Raw genomic sequence first — 24,382 nt, forward strand, 5'->3', positions numbered from 1 at the left:
AATCAACCCAGAAAGGGAAAGCAGAGAAAAGTAGCTGGTGGGTTATTGGACATGGGCAATAAAAGTGGAATAAATGGACTTTTCCCAAAATAGAGATGTGGTGAACTAACGTTTCGGCTGAAGCCTCAGCCTCAGCCTTTCTCTAAGTTACATATCAGGGTGAAAGTAAGTCAGAAATACAACAACTGGTGGGAAATTCAAACAACGACGTGCATCAACGTGAATTTCCTGCCAGTTGTAGTATTTATGGCTTACTTTCACCTTGATATGTAACTTTGAGAAAGGCTGAGGCTTCAGCCGAAACGTTAGATCAGCACATCAATAAACTATTGTATATATATATATTCATTCACTCTTTGACAACAATTTGCAACAAGAAATGCTGCTACTCATAAAATACCTCAGCTTTATAGTACAGGTATAGGATCCATTATCCGGAAACCCGTTATCCTGAAAGCTCCGTTAAGGAAAGCTTGTCTCCCATAGACTCCATGTTAAACAAATAATTCATATTTTTAAAATTGATTTCCTTTTTCTCTGTAAAAATAAAACAGTACCTTGTATTTGATCCCAACTAAGATAGAATGAATCATTTTTGGATGTAAAACAAGCCTATTGGGTTTATAAGTTTTTTATTGATTTTTTAGTAGACTTAAGGTATGAAGATCCAAATTACAGGAAGACACCTTATCCGAAAAACCCCAGGTCCTGAGCATTCTGGATAACAGGTCCTATACCTGTAGTTTTCTTAGTGAATTACCTATTAAAGGAACAGTAACACCAAAAAATGAAAGAGTTTTAAAGTAAAAGAAATATAATGTACTGTTGCCCTGCACTGGTAAAAGTTGTGTGTTTGCTACAGTAACTCTACTATAGTTTATATAAATAAGCTGCTGTGTAGCCCTGGGGGCAGCCGTTCAAGCTGGAAAAAAAGGAGAAAAGGCACAGGTTACATAGCAGATAATGGATAAGCTCTATAGAATACAATAGTGTTTTATCTGTTATCTGCTATGTGCCTGTGCCTTTTCTCCTTAGAATGGCTACCCCCATGGCTACACAGCTGCATTCTTTATATAAACTATAGTAGTGTTTCTGAGGCAAACACCCCAGTTGTACCAGTGCAGGGCAGCAGTACATTATATTGGAATTTCTTTTATACACTTGAATTTTTTGGTGTTACTGTTCCTTTAAACAGGGCAATAGCTGATTTACTGACATGGGCGCTAAACTGCACCAGAGTAGTTACCTCTAGCAACCTATCAGATCCTTGCTTACATGCTATAATTACCGGCAGACTCTTCAAATCTAATCACTGAAGAGTGCTACTGGCAACTGCACTTATGTTAGTGACTAAACCCTAGAGATGCATGTAAACTACTTAATATTATTATAGGTAAGTGGCAGTCCTGCCCAGCATCAATGTACTGTAGCCTTATACTAAAGATGATCTGTATCATGTGAAACTGCAGATGATACACAGCCAAAGCCCTACCCTCTTACTCTTTGCCCTTACACTCTGGTGGCTTCAGTCGCACCGCCTGACGTCATCAACGCGCACCGAGAACGCCAGCCCAAGCGACGTTCTCACCCTTGGCCGGGCAGTGATTCAGTGCGCTCCTGCTTAGGCTGCAACAGCTCCTGGACCGGAGAGGTAATAAAAGGCTTTGTCCTGTTCGCCTTGTGTGCTAGGTGCAATGACACCCGGTAGCGGCTTCTCAATCGGCCGCTTACCCAAGGGATCCCCAACCTGCGGCTGTACAGCTGCTACTGCACCACAACTTCCAGCATCCCCCCCCCCCAAAAAAAAAAGATTCCACAAGGCGAGAGTTGTAGTTTAGAACAGCCACATCACGCCAGCCTGCCCGATCCCTTAGCTGCACATTCAGGGAGCCAGATTTCGCTATAGGCATATGGGTTGTTATATAATAGGATTGCAAATGCTGTTCCCTGGGTGCATTGTAATGGTATGTGCAGACAAAGAGAGGTGCAACTGCACATATGTGTTTCATACACCCACTTTATGTATATTTGTATAGAGCTACTTGTGTATGTATTGTACACTCACACTGAGATTAATAGGATAATACGCTATAAAAAAAATATTCAAGATTACAGATCTATAAGAGACATGAGGTCCTGGTCCCATAGAGCTTAAAGTAATGGCAGTATCCTCCTTTGTAGAGTACATGCTCTGTATACTCAAAATTTGGCACACAGTTGTGCCATATAGGTAGGTAGGTAGATATGGAATAAGGTACACAAACACTATGCTGAGCGTGTCCAACTGGCAACATTCCGGCTGTTTTTAAATTGCAACTCCCTCCCCTCATACCTGAAAGCCCAAAGCATTCAGAGTTTATTCATAGTCCTAGCTGTAGCGCAGCAGGTTGGGTTTTACTGATTTATTCCAATGTACTGCTATGATGGTGGGCACACAGTGCTGCTGATGCTGAAGTGCAGGTCACATCAACTTACAGCAGCCCTTGACAATTGGATGATAAAGGAGGCTGCACTTTAACAACAGCAACAGGCTTAGGGTCTAGTTATCTCCTATTCTGTATGTATTAGGGTGCTGTGTTACTTTGCTGTATACTACACGTGTCCTCATATATATTTATATGTCTGCTTTGCATAGTTTTACTTGTGCATTTTTGTATGTATCTATTTTACTTGTTTTATGTACACAGTGTTGAGGATACAGCCTTTCCTGGGTAAGTAGTTTTTATATAAATATGATGTACTGATATGATAAAAATAGTGTATTTCCTTCAAGAGCACTCCAAACACCAAAACCTCCAAACACCAAAACCTCCAAACACGTTCATAAACATTTTTTAATTGGTTTTCGTAATTGTAAATTTACTACTTTACTTACTTTGAAATTGGTTATGACTTTTGGAGCAATGTAGCAACCTTGTATGCTGCTTCACAGGTCTGTTAATCATCTGGCTTCAGCTGCAAAGATTTAAAAGTCAGAACCAACAGGACATAGTATAGAAAGGAAAATGGTGGCCATACATGGACATATTTTAACTGCCAATTCAGTTCCTTTAGACCAGGGCTCCCCAACCTTTCTAACTCCTGAGCCACAGTCAAATGTAAAAAGACTTGGAGAGCAACACAAGCACCATAAAAGTTCATTGAGGAGCCAAATAAGGGCTGTGATTGGCTATTAGGGGCCTCTATGCACACTATCAGCTTACAGGGGCTTTATTTGGTAGGAAATCTTGTTTTTATTCAACCAAAACTTGCCCCCAAGTCAGGAATTCAAAAATAACTCCCTGGTTTGGGGGCACTGAGAGCAACATCCAAAGAGTTGGGGAGCAACATGTTGCTCATGAGCCACTGATTCGGCAGCTAACCTGCTCATGTATGGGGACTCCCAACGGCCATACTTGACCAATATCTGGCTGAAAATTGTCCAGGTGTCAATTGTGCAGGTTTGTAATTCGATTGTTTGGCCCTAGGGCCTATCACCCACCTTAGGTGAGATTGCCAAACCTTAAGCGAGATCACCAAATGAGTGAATCTTATCATGAATGGCCAGCTAAAGATAATACATAGATCCCATACTTGTATAGAACCTATCATTGTCAACCAACAAGCCACATCTGTCCATGTATATTGGTGATGCCATTATAGACCTAAGTACAGAAATTGAGGTCTCAAAGAAAATATACTTTATTCCTTTTCTCTAATTCTGACTCTTGAAACTCATCCTAAATATAGGGCTCTGTTTCCCCTTGAAGGGCAAATTAAGCTTATAGACAGCATTTATTATTCTAATAACCACAGCCCACATGCAGCAGCCGTATGACTGAATTTAAAGATTAGACTTTAGCTCCATCTCGGCCCTTCTCAAGGCAAACTTAGTGAGTGTGTTTTCTGCACAGGTACTTCACGTTATATCTGTATTAAGTTTTCAATGTTTCTTTATGAAAAATTCTATGGTGACAGATCATTTAAATTAACTTTTTGCAGGTACTTCTGCATTTAAAAATGCAACATAAAATGTGGAGGAATGCAGTTAAGATGGGGAAAAAAACACGAGTTGCAGTTTGATCTCGTGATTGAATAAAACCATGCAGATCTGTAAACACAGGGTTGTTATAGGCCGAGCCCTACAGGATTTGTGTGTGTGTTTAGCCAAAGGTGTGAGCGACTTATTGCAAACACTTTTTCCGAATGTCTCACTGCTTGTTTTGTCCGACTGTCGGGCTCCTTCCACAGAAACATCACCCTGTCTCTTTCACGCGGTGCCTCTAAATTAATGAGGCGAAGCGTGTTTTGGTATTGGGAGCACTTTATGTCTATGAGAGTAGTGCAGAACATTGCACCTCTGTAGTACTATGGGCAAAGTTTGCCCCAGTTCTAGTAAATCTTATATGGGTTTATGTACTAAAAGGCCCTAAGTTTGCCTGAGTGTAGTAAGCCATAGCAACCAATCAGCAGGTAGCATTTACTGGTCACCTGTTTAAAAGCAAACATCTTATTGGTTGATATGAGTTACTGTTCCTGGGCAAACTTAGTGCCTTTTATTACATATGGGGGATAGTCTTTTAATCTTTGCTTACCATATGGGGTTTTTTGTGCATTGCAGGGCATCTAAGTCTCCTTTATGGGCTTGTACCCAAGGAACTGCACTTAAAAGTTGACGACAGATAAAATAGTACTTGTCTACCAGATGGCAGATGTAGGTAAAACACCCATGCTTTGGGGCCCTTAGTAGCCCTTCAGCAGACTTTATAAGCCTTGTACAAACTTTAATTTAGTTGCAGCTTTGCCTCTTTGTGTTAGTTTTGTTTTAAAAACCTTTGCCAGGAGAACTGTTACCTGCCTCAATGTGCTGTCCTAACGATAAAAGATGGCGGAGGAGGAACAATGGTCTGGGGCTGTTTTTCATTAGGGTCCCATGGTCCCAATTAAATAAACTATAAGGCTACACCATGCAGGTACATTGTTGACAATTCAGTGGTTTACACTTTGTGGGGAAGGCCTTGACTGTCCTGCACAGAGCTCTGACCTCAATCCAGCTAAACACCTAGGGGATTAATTCAGTGGCCAACCTCAGTAATATTTATGGTACTGAAAAATGCAATTACCAACAAAAATGATTCAGTTTCTAGTAGATAGTCTTCCCAGCAACATAGAGATGGTTATAACAATAGAGGTAGAACCGCAAATCATATAGAAACCTTTGGAAAAAATTTGGAATGAAATGTGGGACAGACAGGTGTCTAGCCAAATATAACATTTAGCCCAATCAAAATAACTGTAATTCTAAGCAACTTTCCAATATGCATTCATTACATGCAGTTACTTGTCCAGGTATCGGACCGATTATCCGTAAAACCTGTTATCCAGAAAGTTCCGAATTACATAATGACCATTTCCCATTGACTCCATTTTAAGGAAATAATTAATGTTTTTTTTCAAGATGTTTCCTTTTTTCTCAGTAATAATAAAACAATACCTGTACTTGATCCCAACTAAGATATAATTACCCCTTATTGGGGGCAGAACAGTCCTATTGGGTTTATTTAATGGTTAAATGATTCCCTTTTCTCTGTAATAATAAAACAGTACCTGTATTTGATCCCAACTAAGATATAATTACCCCTTATTGGGGGCAGAACAGTCCTATTGGGTTTATTTAATGGTTAAATGATTCCCTTTTCTCTGTAATAATAAAACAGTACCTGTACTTGATCCCAACTAAGATATAATTACCCCTTATTGGGGGCAGAACAGCCCTATTGGGTTTATTTCATGGTTAAATGATTCCCTTTTCTCTGTAATAATAAAACAGTACCTGTACTTGATCCCAACTAAGATATAATTACCCCTTATTAAATTATTCCTTTTTCTCTGTAATAATAAAATAAATCAATTTTAGAAATTAGAATTATTTGCTTATAATGGAGTCTATGAGAGATGGCCTTCCCGTAATTTAGAACTTTCTGAATAACGGGTTTCCAGATAACCGATCCCATACCCTTTTAATGTACCACTTTAAATAAATGATTCTGGTTTGAGCCATAATCCAATCTCTATTTTCACTTTGCATTATGATATTGGATTATTATTATTATTTATATAGCGCCATCAATTTACGCAGCGCTTTACAGAATAGAGGGGTACAAAAGACATAACAGTTAACATGTACATATAAACAATTCACAAAAATGGTTTGCGATGAGATCGGACACACTAGGGGGAGGGCCCTGCTCACAAGAGCTTACATTCTAAAAGGTAGGGGATATCATTAAGCTAGCCATACATGGCGAGATGAGTGGGCCTTTGCCCAGCTTGCTCTGCCATATTGTGCCAATCTGAACATTTAAGTGTCAGGGGCCTATTATTATGCTGTGTAAAAATAGGGACAAAATTTGCCACAGATAACCAGTAATTTTTCCTTTACTGGAAATAACATTGTAAAATCGCGTTGAGAAGGTAAAATTTGCCATTTATGTTACACAGCTTTTTACACTGTTTTTTTTCGGCAAATGTAGTTTTACACAGCTTAATAAATAGCCCCCAATGTCTGCAGGGGCTAAATCAGCAATTTATTTTATTAGCCTATCTCATCTTAATGTCCATGGAATTGTAGGCTGTAGTTGTGCTTGGGAGGCCTTGAAAGGTACCACTCACCGGGCACGGGCAGCGTTAAACACGGAGCTGCCAGGCTGCCGCAGGGCTTGTTTGCTTCCCGGTCAGTTGTGCTGTTGACACATGGGAGTTCACATCTAAGAAATATGACAAAGCTTTTGAAGAACTGCAGAGAGGAGTTTGGCAGTGCAGGGAATGCTTTGCAGAAGCCAAGAGCTACATTTGTTGGTTTTTTATTTGTTTGTCCCAACCGCTCTGTTGGTATCCAAAATATCCTCCACGTATGGGGTTTCATTTGCACTCTCCTTTCCTTATAGTGGAAATGGTAGAGATACTGCATGAACATCATGTGCTATGGAAATGTATGCATTTTTACTTTATGCCCTTCGTTGGGGGTGTTTTATGCAGCAGATAAACCTAAAATGCTTCATTCACCTATATCTGTCTTTTCTCTGCCACTGTACCAATGTTTTATTTTTGCATAACGAAAGAAATGTAGAGGAACCTTCATTAATTACATTTGTTTGGTGATTTGTTTTCATCTTTGTCTGCACTGCTGGGTCTGACTCTTGAAATAAGGGTATATCCTAAAGGTGGCCATACACATAGCAATTTTGGTCTTTCGTGTGACCATTGGTCACATGAAAGATCGTTCCCACCCTCCTCTAATGTTCAGGGCTGAATAATCAGATATGGGGGTAGAAACAATACAAATTCTACCTCCTTCTGCCGATTCAGCCCTGAACGTAGATTTTGCTTGGGCGCCCAATCAAAATCTTTTAACCTGGCCGATCAACGAGGTTTTCTTACGATATCATCGGTGCGTGTATGGTCAGCTTAATTCTGTTTCAAGAGAGTTATTAGAGCTCATTTACCACACAAGTGCATTATTCTTCCCAAGGAAAACATTTCTGCCAGTAAGGGGGGGAAAAAATGCCCACCTATGTCCCTCAAAGGGCTGTCCCCACCTAACCCGCTGTAATTTTTCAATTTTCAACAATTTTCAGAAGCCGGTAGGGCCGTGTTTTTCTGAAAATATAGCGGTCCTACTGGCCTCTGTAATAAGTGGTCTATTAATGCAGGTAAGGTTGAGGCAGTAGCAGAACCGTATGGCTTAAAAAAATGTAGGGGGATTTGTCTGGCTAAAGGGGCCTGGGGAAATCAGCCAATTAAAGATCCCCTTTAAAATTAGGGTAAATCGGTGAAATGATTCGCATTTTGCTTCCTTCAGTCTTGGAAATCACAGCAAGAAGGCAGGTGCCATTTTGTGAACCCTGTTATTAAGGCAAGTTTAGTATCACCCTAAAATCTTGTGTTTGCCCCAGAATAAGGGACCTGATGTCCAAGCCCATGAACAGATACACAATTATAAAGCATGATGATAAAGGGGAAATGAGGAGTGTAGTGACATCTAGGAAGTGCTGAGTGGAAGGTGAAAATAATTGCCTGTCCCCCCTCTATGCCTAAGGAATAGAGAAGAGGCAGGCAATATATGATTGACGATTTTTAAATACATTTATAACAGCTACAGTATTGAAATTTTAATTAAAAAATACGGTTTCATATTTAATTTAAATAGTACTTTTATTATACAGCTTTTATTGTGTTGGTGACAGGTCCCATTTGAACATTATTTCTGCCATTTTGAATTTTGGGGAAAACACTTTGATGGTTAAACCTTGTGAATCAAAGTGATTTATTTGCACAGAAGAAGTTGCAACGGAAAAACCCTATTTTTGGGCATTAGAAAATAGAATTTGTATTTTCCTTTGGTAGTTTGCAGCAGCTGGGAGCTCTCGGAAATCCCACAGAGGACAGCGTGCGGCTGCTTCTACCTGACAGGCTTTACTTTAACTTTTCCTCCTGTTCTCTTGTAGACGCTGTGACTGATCTCCATTATACTGAATTCTTCTCCCTCTGATAAAATGCCTGTGAAGAAAAAGAGAAAATCCAACTCCTCTGAAGAAATGAACCTAAAAAAATGTAGAATAACTAGGTACGGCATTACTTAAGTGCAATCAGTTGCTTAAAGGTGATAGCGTTTGAAAGAATATTGTTACCAACATTTTTTATGTGACCTTTCAAATTATCATATACACATCGGTATTAAAGTATCGCCCTTTTTATCTTGAACAGCCATTTTGTGGTGTTGAGTGTTGTACCTTACTGATCACCTGACAGGAAGAAGTGTGAGAGGAAAAGACACTGCTCTATACATTGGCCGTTTCCACCCAGGAAGTATTTGTGCCCTTGGTTTGTGTGTGAGCGCAGTTCCTAATACAAACCAGAGGGATGAAATGGAGAAGGAAAGTCATTTTGCCATTTAACTGCCATTAGATAAGCCACATAAGTGCCACCTAGAACAATGTATGATTTATTCTGCAGAAGGCTTTACGATACCTGAGTAAAGAGCCCTAGAAACTCTGTAGCTTCCTGCTGTAACTCTAGCTGTTGGTAGCATAGATCACACATTCTGATCTATGGGAGGGGGGGGTAAATTCTTATGGGAGAGGGGAGCAGGAGAAGGAAGAGCAAAGAGCTATGCAGACTCTGGCCCTGCGAATTAAGGAAGTCTGATACACAAGAATGTTTACAAAAAAGGAGACAAGAAATCCTGTGTTTCTTTTGATAGAAATTACAGCATTACTGTAAGTGCTTATGGCTGTATTTACATAGACCTTTCTGATAAAGCTTACTTAGTTTTTACCTTTCCTTCTCCTTTAATACAGGTATGGGACCTGTGATCCAGAATACTCAGGGCCTGGTGTTTTCTGGTTAAAGGGTCTTTGTATTATTTAAGAGTCTATGGGAGATGACATTCCTGTAATTCAGAGCTTCCCTGGTTCTGCCCCCTTATTGGTAGTGCCTTTTTATTACATGACCCCCTAAGAGTAGTTTAGAAATATTATTCTTGACTATAACGTGTCCTCTTAAACAGGAGGGAAAAAAACCCCTCTGTAGTACGTGTGTTATAAATCGGTGTTGTACATAATTTGTATTCATTTATTTGCAATTGTTTGTATGTAGCCCAACCAACACACGCATGCTGAGTCACTGACAGATTTCACTTTATTCCAGCATGAGTCAGCAACTGTCAGTGCCTAACTGTCACAGCTGGGTTGCGTTTTTTGCAGTGTATTATAAAACACTATAATAAACCAAAAACCTATAAGAAAATAACAACAAAACCCTTTTGTTCTTTTTGTATAAAAATAACAATATAGTGACAGTTGCCCTTTAACTTCTATATCTTGAAAATAGCAATTGCTGGTGAGATCTTTTTTATAGCCAACTCCTAATTTGAAAGAGTTGTTTATAATTTTTTTGGATTCTTTTTAAGAGGAGTCATTGCTACTGAGCGACTCTAACAGGTTGCAAGGGTCAGAGGAGTGATTAAGCTCTTGAATTGACCTCACATAACTTGGACTAAGGCCTAAGGAGAGACTTTAAAGTGACAAAAATAAATATAGAACATCCTATTCCTAGCAACTTTGCAATTGTTTTTCTTTATTTAGCTTTTTGAATTATATGTCACTGTCAACCAGATATCTGGTGAAATACCAAACTGGAAAACTGCTGAGAATGCTAAATAACTGAAAAAACACAAAAAATATTTTTTTTCTCAGAATACCAGTGTCTACATTATAATCAAAGTTAATTTGAAGGTGACCCACCCCTTTCAATTTATGAAGTGAATACCAAATGTTTATTTCCCTTATCACCTTAGTTATTGCAGATCACAAGCAACAAGTAAAATTATAAATGGGGAAGACCTGTTTTCTAGCAAAAAGTGCCTGGCCTGGTTTTATGAGTATGCGGGTAAGTCATACATTTATGTTTCTTCATAACTGTCTAAATTTTCAAAATGCCGATGTGAAGGACTCTTCCAATTGTCTGAAGGTTAATTCTTGGTAGGATGTTTGATTTGTGTGGGTTGAATGGAAGGATGACCAGAGTCTGGTTGCATTTGTTAGCATTTATATTGGATATTGGGCCTGGAACAATAACCAAAGTCTGGTTGCATTTGTTGGCATTTATATTGGATATTGAGCCTGGAACAATAACCAAAGTCTGGTTGCATTTGTTGGCATTTATATTGGATATTGGGCCTGGAGCAATGACCAAAGTCTGGTTGCATTTGTTGGCATTTATGTTGGATATTGAGCCTGGAACAATAACCAAAGTCTGGTTGCATTTGTTGGCATTTATATTGGATATTGAGCCTGGAACAATAACCAAAGTCTGGTTGCATTTGTTGGCATTTATGTTGGATATTGGGCCTGGAACAATAACCAAAGTCTGGTTGCATTTGTTGGCATTTATATTGGGCCTGGAATAATAACCAAAGTCTGGTTGCATTTGTTGGCATTTATATTGGATATTGGGCCTGGAGCAATGACCAAAGTCTGGTTGCATTTGTTGCCATTTATATTGTTTATTGGGCCTGGAACAATAACCAAAGTCTGGTTGCATTTCTGGTATTCATATTCTAAAGGCTGCAGGTTAGAGATACTGAGCCTGTTCCTTCCTCAGGATTCTTACTCGGGCTCCTTTCTGTTTGAATTTATTATTGTGAAGGATGCATGTAGTCTGCCTGCCTATGTGGGTATGCTGTATCCTGAGTGTCACCGGGTCCCCGAGAATCATCATTATCCATTACAGTGTGTAGTAAAAATGTGTTACTAGATGTGTGCCCACACTTTACTGTTTGCTGCTGCTCTTTTAGATAAGACAAAATGGAAAGAGTGCACTTGGGATGATGGGATTTTGTAAAATTTATGACCCCATAATTTTTTTATTTTCAATCTCCTATATGAAAGGTCCTGATGAAATTGTCGGGCCTGAAGCTATGGAAAAATTCTGTGAAGATATTGGTGTTGAACCAGAAAATGTAAGTATTTTATTATAACTGGCTTCAGCTTCTTTCTTTGTGTAATCATTTATAGGTTACTCAGAAGAACTCTGTCCTTAACTAGCTAAAAGAGCCAGCCGGGTGGAAATAGACCAAATAGCTTGCTAGGCAGGACTTTGGCTTCGTTTAAAGGCCCACTATCTGTTTATATATTTTATTTCACTATAGATTTATGGAATTGAATTATTAAAGCACCTAGAAATGAAAACGTCCTAAAAAGTATTGATAACCCTGTTTTGAAAAGAAGTTGGGACACTGTGTAAAATGTAAATCAAAAGAGAATAGAATAGTTTGCAAAATATGGAAATAGTACAAAGACAACATAGAGTTTTTAATGGGTTTATAATGCGAATTTAGTTCATTTAGTCTAAAAAAAAAAACACAAGGATTATGATTTTTGACATAAAGATCTGCATCCTGAAGAAGGCACTTTAAAGACCATCATAACGCTTTGGTGTTTTTACAGTCAGTAAAATGCATCAGTTAATAGAGCTTCTCCAGCAGAATCCTGCATTGAAATATGTTTTTCAAGAACACAAACAGATTCTTTTATAATTACTTTTTAAATTTCACATGGGGCTAGCCATATTCTTCATTTCCCAGGGTGCCACAGCCGTGTGACCTGTGCTCTGATAATCTTTAGTCACACTTTACTGCTGCGCTGCAAGTTGGAGTGATATCCCCCCCCCCCCCCTCCCAACAGCAGAACAATGGGAAGGGAGCAAGATAGCAGCTCCCAGTAGGTATCAGAATAGCATTCAATAGTAAGAAATCCAAGTCCGGCTTGGGACTTCTACAGTTACATGGGAGTAGGAGAAGCAATAGGTTAGCTGAAAGCAGTGTGTGGCGCTGGCTGAAAGCTCAGACTCAGGCACAATGCACTGAGATGGCGCCTACACACCAATATTACAGCAACAAATACATTTGTTGGTTCAAGAATAAAATGTTAAATGGCAGAGTGAATTATTTGCTATGTAAAAAGTGTCATTTAGAAATAAAGTACCCCATAAAAATCATAACAGAATCCCTTTAAGTATACTTACCATGCTTATAGGAGGCATATTACTCTAGGAAACATTCATGGAAAATATTTCTTGTTAAAAAGGAATTATCTGAGCCGTTTTTCTGTGATTTAACATTAGCTAAACAGATGGATTAGCCGTTTAACATTAGTCCCAATACACTACTCCTTATTATCCCTCTGACCATCTGTAGACTTAATGCCAGGCAGATTTGCTGCGTGTGAGTAAACAAACTAGTCTGTCTGCTCATTAGTGTAGGCATTACCATCGCCAATTAATAATTTACATGTGCTATAGCTTACTATATGTACTAGTGTTTGTTATTAAAAGCAGATACTGATATAGGGCTGAGCCTCGGAACAGTGTTTAGCATTGGTTGCTTGCGGCCCCTGGTTCTGTTCCAACCAGGGCACTATATATATATATATATATATATATATATATATATATATATATATATACCCGGGACCTTTATATATATATATATATTATATATATATATATATATATATATATATATATATATATATATATATATATATATATATATATATATATATACATATACATATATATATATATATATATATACATATACATATATATATATATATATATATATATATACATATACATATATATATATATATATACATATACATATATATATATATATATATATATATATATATATACATACATACATACATACATACATACATACATACATACATACATACATACATACATACATACATACATAGAGTTATCCATGTGTCTGTGTGGCTTTTTTCCCCACAGTCTAAAAAAACATATAGCAGGTTATTCTGATCAAATTGTCGTGTGGGAACATGAATGTTGCCTACAATATTGTTGTTATTGTGTCCCCTTTAAGGTGATTTTTACACAAAGATTTCCTTAGGAGTTACTTCTTCTGCCCCCAATAAGGGGTAATTATATCTTAGTTGGGATCAAGTACAGGTACTGTTTTATTATTACAGAGAAAAGGGAATCATTTAACCATGAAATAAACCCAATAGGGCTGTTCTGCCCCCAATAAGGGGTAATTATATCTTAGTTGGGATCAAGTACAGGTACTGTTTTATTATTACAGAGGAAAAGGTAAACTGAAATAAATGAGAATTATTTGCTTATAGAGTCTGTGGTAGATGGCCTTTCCATAATTCGAAACTTTCTAGATAATGGGTTTCCAGATAAGGGGTCCGATACCTGTACTAAGCATACGTTCTAGAAGCGGTCTTGGCAAAAGGCAATGCAATCCCATTTTGTAAATGTGTCTGTTTAATGGTGTTGTGCGTCCGATGGTGTGCAAAATACATTTGTTTTACTATTGCTTTTCTCTGGCACAGATAATTATGTTGGTTCTAGCCTGGAAATTAGAGGCAGAAAACATGGGCTTTTTTACTAAGGAGGAATGGCTTAAAGGAATGACCTCTTTACAGTAAGTGCTGCATTTTTTTCTGTTATGTGCTTGGGAATATGGCGGTGCAAGCAAGGAAATATGGGAAAGGGTGCAAAGGAATTGTACGGTGAGATAACCCACAAAAATCCTGATATAGAACTGATCTAGAACTCTATTTAGCAACCTTAGCAAATGATTGGTCAGTCAGTCTCTTCAACCACTGACGTAAATATAGATAGATAACACATTATACTTAGACTTTATATCTAACAATCAATAGCCCTACAGCAGCTACGCCATATAAACATGACTTACAATATAATGCAGTGTTGTCAGCTTCCTTCCCAATAACAAACACTGCAGATTCAATAAAATCCACTCTGGTTTATAAATGTAGAGAAAAATGGCATTTAGCAATACAGTGCTTTGGGAAAGGGCTTAGAGCCTTGACTCATTAGTTGTACAGGTATAGGACCTGTTATCCAGAATGCGCGGGACCAAGGGTGTTCCACATAAGGGGTCTTTCTGTTATTTATATTGCCATACCTCAAGTCTACTAAAAAATCAATAAAACATTAATTAAACCCAATAGGATTGTCCAATTAGGATTAATTATATCTTAGTTGGGATCAAGTACAGGTACTGTTTTATTATTACAGGGAAAAGGGAATCATTTAACCATTAAATAAACCCAATAGGGCTGTTCTGCCCCCAATAAGGGGTAATTATATCTTAGTTGGGATCAAGTACAGGTACTGTTTTATTATTACAGGGAAAAGGGAATTATTTAACCATTAAATAAACCCAATAGGGCTGTTCTGCCCCCAATAAGGGGTAATTATATCCTAGTTGGGATCAAGTACGTATTGTGCAGATAGTTTCAGGCATAGCAAGACACATCAACCCAACAAAATAATTTGTTGCCTAATATAAGAAAACATTCTAAGCAACTTTCAAATATACATTTATTGTAAATTTGTAATGGTTTTTAAGTTACTTGTATATATAATTGCTATTAAAAGTAGTGTTTGTCCTTTTCTATTCTCTACCCTGGGGGCTCTGACTCGGCAAATGCTGCTTTCAATAGCAATAACATTTACAAATACCTTTAAAAGCACTAAAAGTTTTCATGAATTTATATGGAAAGTTACTTAAAATTATGTTCTCTTTTATTAGGCTAACAAAAAATATTTTTTGGCTTGACATGTCCTTTAGGGACAGGACTAGCTGAGCCTCGAGAGCACTGGATTTTTCTTAAATGATCCCTTAAGTCTTTGATTGGGCCTTTGTGGGTTTTTGGATTTTTTTCTTTGTGTGTATAGTTAGGCCACTTATACACTGCATGACAGCAATTGTTTGGCCACCTGTGGAGTTTCCAGCCTCACAATCACATTTTCACAGTCGTGACCATGCCAGGGTAATCATGGTGCAGGCAATTGTTGCTCGGAAACATGGCAGTTAGTAATTTCGAACAATAATTGCCTGGCACTCGATATGTTCTTAGCTGGCAGAAAAGCACCCAGAATCATCTCTTGCCTCCCATTGACTGTAACCTAGACCCACTTTTCTTGCTATTAATAAAGGCCTTTAGGTTGGGGGGTGGAGAAATGGGTGGGTGGGGATAATGGGTGGGGCAGAGGCTGGTCTCTATATAAAAGGGGGTGATCATCTGTGGAAAGAGTCAGGGAAGGGAGGGATTATAGGTAGGGTTCCTGGCACTGGCCCTTGCTGGCCTGAAAGCGCTGATGGTAGTAGAGCTGGGCGGTATGACCAAAAATCTATATCACGGTATTTTTCAAAATTATATCGGTGTCACGGTATTTGACGGTATTTTTTTTTTCCATGCATGATTAGGTGTTAACCCCATTTCCTAATAAATTAGAGAATAATTACTGCAGTATTGAAAATCAGAGTCAGGCAAGCGAAGGATCGGCAACAGAAAGTCGTAAGGTAAATCAGGCAGGCTTAGTTTCCCAGGCAAGGCCGCAGACAACATAGCACAGGAGGAGGCGTTTGATAGCTTTAAATACCCCCCACGCATGCAAAGAACCAGCGCGTCACGGACGTGCACACTTTGACATGTACGTGCGCTTTGACGCGCGTGCGCAACGTCCCGCGGACAATGGGACGCGCGCACCCATGCAAGGAGGGGCGCGAGACCGGGCCGCACAGGTGAGTACCCTGACACCCCGGTATTGCGGTATCTGAAAAATTAATATAGTTTTAAAAAAAAAAAAAAAACACCGATATTCGGTATTAAACGGTATATCGCCCAGCCCTAGATGGTAGGGTTGCCACCCAGCCAATCTGGCATTTCACATTACAGCCAGAGGTGGCAGGGTTATTTCTGGATCCTTCTTTGGCAATGGCACCCCCATTATCTCCATCCCCCGAATATTCACAGCACAGCAATTATAGTGGTTCTTACACGCCACGGTATTACTCACAGCATGCATTACTGCATTTATTCTGCATTATTTATTGCATTATTTATTTACTGCATTATTCTTTGTTACTTTTGTCTTTTGTTACAATACATAAACAATACACAGTTATCGGAGTATCAAAGGTCTTAAATTTCTGTTTCCTTCAAGCCCTGTGTTAGCCTTCTTTATATCTGACTTAAGCAACTTGTGACTTCCAGGGAGTTATTATTTTATAGGAGCTAGTGTAAACAATCCCAACATTCCCACCTTTATATCTTTTAAATTGCCCAGCTTTATAGGTCAATTTCAGAGGGCTTATTCACTAACCTATCTACTCTTAGGACTGTGACTAATACTTTAATGTTTTCATATATGTGTGTAATTTTATTATGTGTTAAGTGGGGGCCTCAACAACTGAAAAGGGGCTTGAAAAAAGTATATTATGGGTTCTTGCTGGTTCCTCCTTAAGTTGCAGGTGTTAAGCTTCTTGCTAATCTCAATTTTCTGATATTTAATGTTTAAGATGTGACTGTACCGAGAAGCTGCAGAGTAAATTTGATTTCCTACGCGCTCAACTGAATGATATCACAGCTTTTAAGAATATTTACAGATACGCATTTGATTTTGCAAGGGTAAGTCTGAATTGGATTCATGCAAGAATAACCGCTGACCCCCTGGGTTCATCATACAAAAAACATCATTAAATTGTCTTTATTTAGAATGAAAAACAAATTTGAAACAAACCCTTGGCACCAATAACTGCAGTTTGGATCACTATTCTTCCATTATTTATCCCAGCATTCCACACCACTTTTGCTGTTTAATAAAAATATAGAAATATGTTTTTCTTCCATTAGATTTCTTCAAGGGAAACTATTTTCCTGTTTTTATGTATAAATGCTTATGTATTATCGTTTTTCCCTTTCCAAGCATGCTTGGGCGTCCATCACAGAAGTACCCAAATCATCACTGATGAAAGACTGTTACATTTATATATTGAATTTGAACCAACAGCGCCACCTGCTGTTCAAGTTTGCTGAAAATTTATTTCATGAGAAAAGCAAAGTCGTGTAATGTTTCTCTGCTAAGAAAATGTAGCAAATGAGCAGAGAAGAGTCAGTTCTAAGTAGAGCAAATTCACAATTCCTTGTTTTTCTCATAAAATATGTTGTAAAACATGTAGGCAGCAAGTTCATTATATATAGCAGTTTTAAAGAAAAATAATGGAAATTGCAGAAGAAAATCAATTGTACTTTCATTTGTTTTGTTTTAGTTTTTTTTTTAGTTTAGTTATTTTCCCCTTAAATAAAAAGATTTCTTACTGACACATAAAAGGTTTCTTTACCCACAATGTTCTTTTTAAATGGGTTTAATGGATACAGTTCATTGTGTAATGACCCACAAGATCTCTCCCATAGTATAAAACCCTTAGTCCTCTACTAAACGTTGGTTCTGTGTTTCCTTGGGGCAGCTTCCTTTCAATAAATGATAGTGCTTCATTACCTGGCATTTTTGTAACAAATAAGCACACTGTCCATTCATTTTCCTTTACTGCAGGACAAGGACCAGCGAAGTCTGGATATTGACACAGCAAAGTCCATGTTAGCTCTCTTGTTAGGAAGGACGTGGCCCCTCTTCTCAGTGTTCTATCAGTATTTGGAGGTAAGAGGAAGCAATGGATCTTTGGGTAGGAAAACATACTAACGTTATGGGCATTTATAAAGCAGCACATGTAGCATAGGGGCTCTGGCTTTCTCTCTTTTCCCCTATTTCTCCCATGTTCCCAAGTAGAGGCCCAACCAAAGTGTTCAGAGAGTTGATGTTGTTCATGAGAAGCGATTAAAGGAGAAAGAAAGGTAAAAACTAAGTAAGCTTTATCAGAAAGGTCTATGTAAATACAGCCATAAGCACTCACAGAAACGCTGCACTGACTTCTCTGTCTAAAGATTTGTTGTGTCTGTATTTTATGTGCCACAGACACGCAGCTCTCTGCTTTCTCCTCTCTCCTGCTCCCCCCTCCCTCAAGAATGCTAAGAACTCACTCCCCCCCTTAGGAATGCGGGTCTGAGCCAATCAGCGGGAAGCTGACTCATAGTCTTACAAACATGTACACTTGGTCTGGGTGTCTGAGCAGGAGTGAGGCATTATGAGAACTTTCTTTACACAGCTCAGCATTTTTTATTCCTGTTTGACTTCTGATCATCTGAACAGGTGAAATATGGGGAGACTTAAGGGCACTGTTGAGACAACTGAAGGTATGCCTGCAGCTTGAGATTAACTCTTTACTAGCCTTTCCTTCTCCTTTAAGACTCTGATAAATGAAAGTTCAGTCTACATGAGGGACAACATTATGTATTTGTAAATAGTCATTGCGACTGTGGGACAGGCATGCTAAGAAGAGTTTTTCTGTGTTCTGACTACTGCTTTTTATTATTGAATTACAACCAAAGGCAAAGTTGAGTACCAAGTTCAGACTAAAGGCTGCCATACACAGGCCAATTCTAGCTGGCGATATCGGTACCTACCTTAGACCGATTCGGCAGCTTATCGTCCCGTGTATTTATTTCTTTTTGGCGACCTCGCCAAGTGAGTGGATCTTAGCGTGAATAGCCTCCTAAAGACCTGCTTTCTATCCATAATCAGTCCCAGTTCTTGCCGTTTGCCATTATACCATGGGGCCTGCGTTAAACTGTATCCTAATTGCTCACAGCCATCCTCACTGATATGTCTCACAACTGGTGCTGCTGTGAGATAATGGGTTTGAGTAATGAGCTAGAAGCTGAGCATATGACTTTGCAATCTGAAAGATCCGGTTGATAACAAAGGTTTTTCCTCCCTCAGCAATCAAAGTACAGAGTTATGAACAAAGACCAGTGGTACAATGTCTTAGAATTCAGCAGGACTGTGCATGCAGATCTTAGCAATTACGATGAAGACGGTGCATGTGAGTAACACTAGATTTATTTCTTTTTCTGTAACCATTTACCCTGGTTCAACTTCTGCTTATATTCAGCTTTCTTAAGTATGATCTAATGGTTGGGGGGCTTTATTACAAGTGCCTTCATGGTAAGGCTTTCGGGCTTTATTTTCTTTATAAACAGCTCAGGAATGAACAACATTCCCTTTTTTGACATTAATGAAGTAATCCTTTTATTTTTAAATCCCCTAAAATTACTGTAAATGTCCCCCAGAATAACATACCTTGCTTCCTGATTGCAGATTTGTTTTGTTTCTCTGTTACACACAGCTGAACTGTAGCTCTTTTAATGACTTCCTACTGTTTTCTGAGCCCTCCTTCTCTCTCCGACTATGAATACCTCAAAGTGGTGCCTACTGGGCATGCTCACTGCTTCAGCTTCAATTTAATATCAATCAGGTATGCACAGTAGGCACCTCTTCTCTCTTTGACTATAAAGACCTTGAAGGAGTGCTTAGAAAGAGTGCTCAGAAAGCAAAAGGGGTGGAGCTTCATGCTAGACAACGAAGTAAGTAAAAGAGCTGTAGTTGAATTGGACTGTAATAGAGAAACAAAATATATCTAGATGCAGGAAGAAAGGTATGTTATTTTTAGGGGTGTACAAAGTCATTTTAGAGATTTTTTTTTTTTTTAAAAAGCAGCTTATTTATTAATGTGAGACTGTGTGACATTATTAGCTGATCAGTGCCAACACTCTCCTGTTTATCCTTCATTCTGGCATCCACTCCATTTGTTTAGTTGATAGGGTAGCAGTTGCCGACAGCTAAAGCTAAGGATCTCCAATGGCAGGTATGGGATCCGTTGTCTGGAAATCCATTATCCAGAAAGCTACAAATGACAGGAAAGCCATTTCCCATAGACTCAATTTTAAGGAAGTAATTTGACATTTGTAAATATATTCCCTTTTTCTCTGTAATAATAAAACAGTGCCTGTATTTTATCCCAACTAAGATATAATTACCCCTTATTGGGGGCAGAACAGTCCTATTGGGTTTATTTCATGGTTAAATGATTCCCTTTTCTCTGTAATAATAAAACAGTACCTGTACTTGATCCCAACTAAGATATAATTACCCCTTATTGGGGGCAGAACAATCCTATTGGGTTTATTTAATGGTTAAATGATTCCCTTTTCTCTGTAATAATAAAACAGTACCTGTACTTGATCCCAACTAAGATATAATTACCCCTTATTGGGGGCAGAACAGCCCTATTGGGTTTATTTAATGGTTAAATGATTCCCTTTTCTCTGTAATAATAAAACAGTACCTGTACTTGATCCCAACTAAGATATAATTACCCCTTATTGGGGCAGAACAGCCCTATTGGGTTTATTTAATGGTTAAATGATTCCCTTTTCTCTGTAATAATAAAACAGTACCTGTATTTGATCCCAACTAAGATATAATTACCCCTTATTGGGGGCAGTACAATCCTATTGGGTTTATTTAATGCTTAAATGATTTTTAACAGACATAAGGTATGGAGACCCAAATTACGGAAAGATCTGTTTTCTAGAAAACCCCTTGTCCCAAGCAATCTGGATAATAGGTCCCATAGCTGTTTTAGAGAATCAGCTCTTCAGCTAATGTAATGGGGTAAAACAGTTCCACACTGGAATAGAATGTATTAAGAGTATTAGTTTGGAAATATATAGGCAAGGGTGATTTGGCTGCTCATTCACAACATGCTTCTTTCATATTTCAGGGCCTGTTCTCCTCGATGAATTTGTTGAGTGGCAAAAAGTCCGTCAGTCATTATAGCAAGATCTTTTATGGGGAAATCGCGACAATGTCCTCCAGGTCATTAAAAAAAGAGAAGTTTTTGAAGAATGCTCTTCCATCCTTGCCAAAGGCGCGTCTCCTTTGTTTTTCCTCCTCCCTTCCTTTTTCCTTTATTTTTAAGGAACTGATGTTTTTCTTGTTACACGCAATATCGCCCGTTACCGACATCGGACTGAACGACGGAGTCACCCTTTGGATAAAAACTGATGCTGTTTACACACAATTTGAAAGAATACAAAGGAATGGTTTAGAACTGTGGCTTATTTAATGAAGGTATCATTTATTTTACGTGTTTATGGAAAGAAAAAAAATATCAGTTTGTTTCAGTACTTTAAGCCAGTGCTTTTCCTGCTCTGTCAGTTGACCAGTTAAAAGTCTTTACTGTTTTTTTTTGGGGGGGGGGGGGGGTGTGGAACAATCTGTCATTAATAATAACCCAATGACTTAATGTCACGAAGGTTCTTAGCTGCTCATGTAATGTCAAGCAGGTGATTGTGAAAGACCTTGCACCAAATTTAGTATCCAACTGCAACCAATCGGATGCCAGTGAATTCAACCTGCAGATTGGTTGCCATGGACTACTAGACCTAGATTTCAGCTGCAGTTGACACTGAAATGAGATTCCCCATTGACACATTTGACTTTGGTTTGCTTTTGTGGTGTTGAAATAGTTCCATCATGTTCTTTGTGCATGTACAAGGGGATCATAGCAAGTGGTACGGGGAAACTGCATGCCGGGCACCTTGGTACCCTCCTGGCAGTGGCCGTGTGGGGGGGGGGCGTTCAGTTCCGTGCATAGAACTTGTACATTCGCTTTGGGCTTACAAAGAGAGAGAGAAAAAAAACGTGATTTTTTGATAACCAGCCTTTCTAGCTCTTTATTTATGATGGCATTTCCCTGGTCAGCACTTTAGAAATCATTTTTTTGAATTGTTTTTATTCACACTTTTTTTTTGGGAAACACCTTTTTTTCAGATTTCACTTCATTATGTTGACTTCCAATAAAAAATAAATAAATATATAAAGATATTGTTTCCTTGCCCCCCCTAACCCCCATCCATAATTGGGAAAGGCCAGCGACAAACCTTTTTTTTTGTTCATTTTTTTAAAACTTGTTTCGGAGGAACGGGAGAACGAAACGCCTGCTTTGCTGCCAGAAGAGCCCTTTGCCACGTGAGACCTTCACATATTTATGTACTTAAACATTTAAACAAAAAAAAAAAAGCATGTCTTTCAGCCTCCTGTGAAGTAGGAAAAGACATAGATCTTTCATTTCAGCAGTATTTCCTCCCGTAACCAGAAAAGGCTTCACAAACTCTAAACACCCTCTGCACTTTTTGTTTCCGATACCAACAGGCATTTGGTATTAAAGCTGCGAGTATAGATGTGTTTACTACATCTGAATAAAGGATTAATTATCTGTGTCTAGTATTATCATGATTCTTTTTGTCTGTGTGCGTGTGTATTTTGTTTATAAGAAACCGGCCTTCGCTCTAGTCAACCAGGTCTTCTCCAGCGGACATCTTGTCTCCGCTCGTCGTAGCAATGGAACTGCAGCCTTATTGGATGTCTCTTAGGGATAAATATGCTCTTTTGTACTCTTGATATTGTGCTTGACCAATAGAGATGGAACCCTGAACCTTATTGGGCAGATTCAATATATATACGGCTACTAATTGTTATATTTGGCAACATGTTATTGGTCACGAAATAGAGAGCATAAGATAAAAACCAAGTGTGCTCGGATTTAACGATCCAAGATGGTGGGAAAGGGGTGAAATGCAATTGTTACCTTTTATTGTTAGCTGTTTAACTTTTCACCTAATGTTTGTTTAATATCTGAATCTTTGTTCATATGCCGCATTAAATAAAGGTTTCTTTTTTGGGGGGGGAATAATTTTTGGTAAGTTTTGTCAAACGTGTGTGGGAAAGAAGGCGTGTGTGGTTAATTTGTAACTGAGACCAACACAAACAGGTCATGGTATACAGGTATGCGCAGGACCTGGGGTTTTCTGGATAAGGGGTCTTTCTGTGATTTGGATCTCCATAACATTAGACCACTAAAAAATAATTTAAGTATAATGTAAACCCAATGGGATTGTTTTGCCTTAGTTGGGATCAAGTACAGGTACTGTTTTATTATTACAGAGAAAAGGGAATCATTTAACCATTAAATAAACCCAATAGGGCTGTTCTGCCCCCAATAAGGGGTAATTATATCTTAGTTGGGATCAAGTACAGGTACTGTTTTATTATTACAGAGAAAAGGGAATCATTTAACCATGAAATAAACCCAATAGGGCTGTTCTGCCCCCAATAAGGGGTAATTATATCTTAGTTGGGATCAAGTACAGGTACTGTTTTATTATTACAGAGAAAAGGGAATCATTTAACCATTAAATAAACCCAATAGGGCTGTTCTGCCCCCAATAAGGGGTAATTATATCTTAGTTGGGATCAAGTACAGGTACTGTTTTATTATTAAAGAGAAAAGGGAATCATTTAACCATTAAATAAACCCAATAGGGCTGTTCTGCCCCCAATAAGGGGTAATTATATCTTAGTTGGGATCAAGTACAGGTACTGTTTTATTATTACAGAGAAAAGGGAATCATTTAACCATTAAATAAACCCAATAGGGCTGTTCTGCCCCCAATAAGGGGTAATTATATCTTAGTTGGGATCAAGTACAGGTACTGTTTTATTATTACAGAGAAAAGGGAATCATTTAACCATGAAATAAACCCAATAGGGCTGTTCTGCCCCCAATAAGGGTAATTATATCTTAGTTGGGATCAAGTACAGGTACTGTTTTATTATTACAGAGAAAAGGGAATCATTTAACCATTAAATAAACCCAATAGGGCTGTTCTGCCCCCAATAAGGGGTAATTATATCTTAGTTGGGATCAAGTACAGGTACTGTTTTATTATTAAAGAGAAAAGGGAATCATTTAACCATTAAATAAACCCAATAGGGCTGTTCTGCCCCCAATAAGGGGTAATTATATCTTAGTTGGGATCAAGTACAGGTACTGTTTTATTATTACAGAGAAAAGGGAATCATTTAACCATTAAATAAACCCAATAGGGCTGTTCTGCCCCCAATAAGGGGTAATTATATCTTAGTTGGGATCAAGTACAGGTACTGTTTTATTATTACAGAGAAAAAGGCAATGTTTTAAAATTTTTAATTACTTAATTAAAATGGAGTCTATAGGAGGCGCCTT

General features: G+C 38.3%; 1 protein-coding gene across 3 annotated transcripts; it reads left to right on the top strand.

Annotated features, from left to right (window-relative positions):
- Positions 1–1,369: 1,369 nt before the first annotated feature.
- On the top strand, positions 1,370–23,044 carry dcun1d5 (DCN1, defective in cullin neddylation 1, domain containing 5). 3 transcript variants are annotated; one of them, XM_012956942.3, is made up of 9 exons: positions 1,370–1,393; positions 8,487–8,605; positions 10,337–10,428; positions 11,430–11,500; positions 13,914–14,005; positions 16,916–17,024; positions 17,950–18,054; positions 19,234–19,336; positions 21,077–23,044. In XM_012956942.3, exons 2-9 carry the CDS (start codon positions 8,535–8,537, stop codon positions 21,130–21,132), a joined length of 699 nt encoding a protein of 232 aa, XP_012812396.1. In that variant the 5' UTR covers positions 1,370–1,393; positions 8,487–8,534; the 3' UTR covers positions 21,133–23,044.
- The last annotated feature ends 1,338 nt before the right edge of the window (positions 23,045–24,382 follow it).

This window comes from Xenopus tropicalis, chromosome 2 (assembly GCF_000004195.4).
Source record: "Xenopus tropicalis strain Nigerian chromosome 2, UCB_Xtro_10.0, whole genome shotgun sequence".
NCBI classification, from domain to species: Eukaryota; Metazoa; Chordata; class Amphibia; order Anura; family Pipidae; genus Xenopus; species Xenopus tropicalis.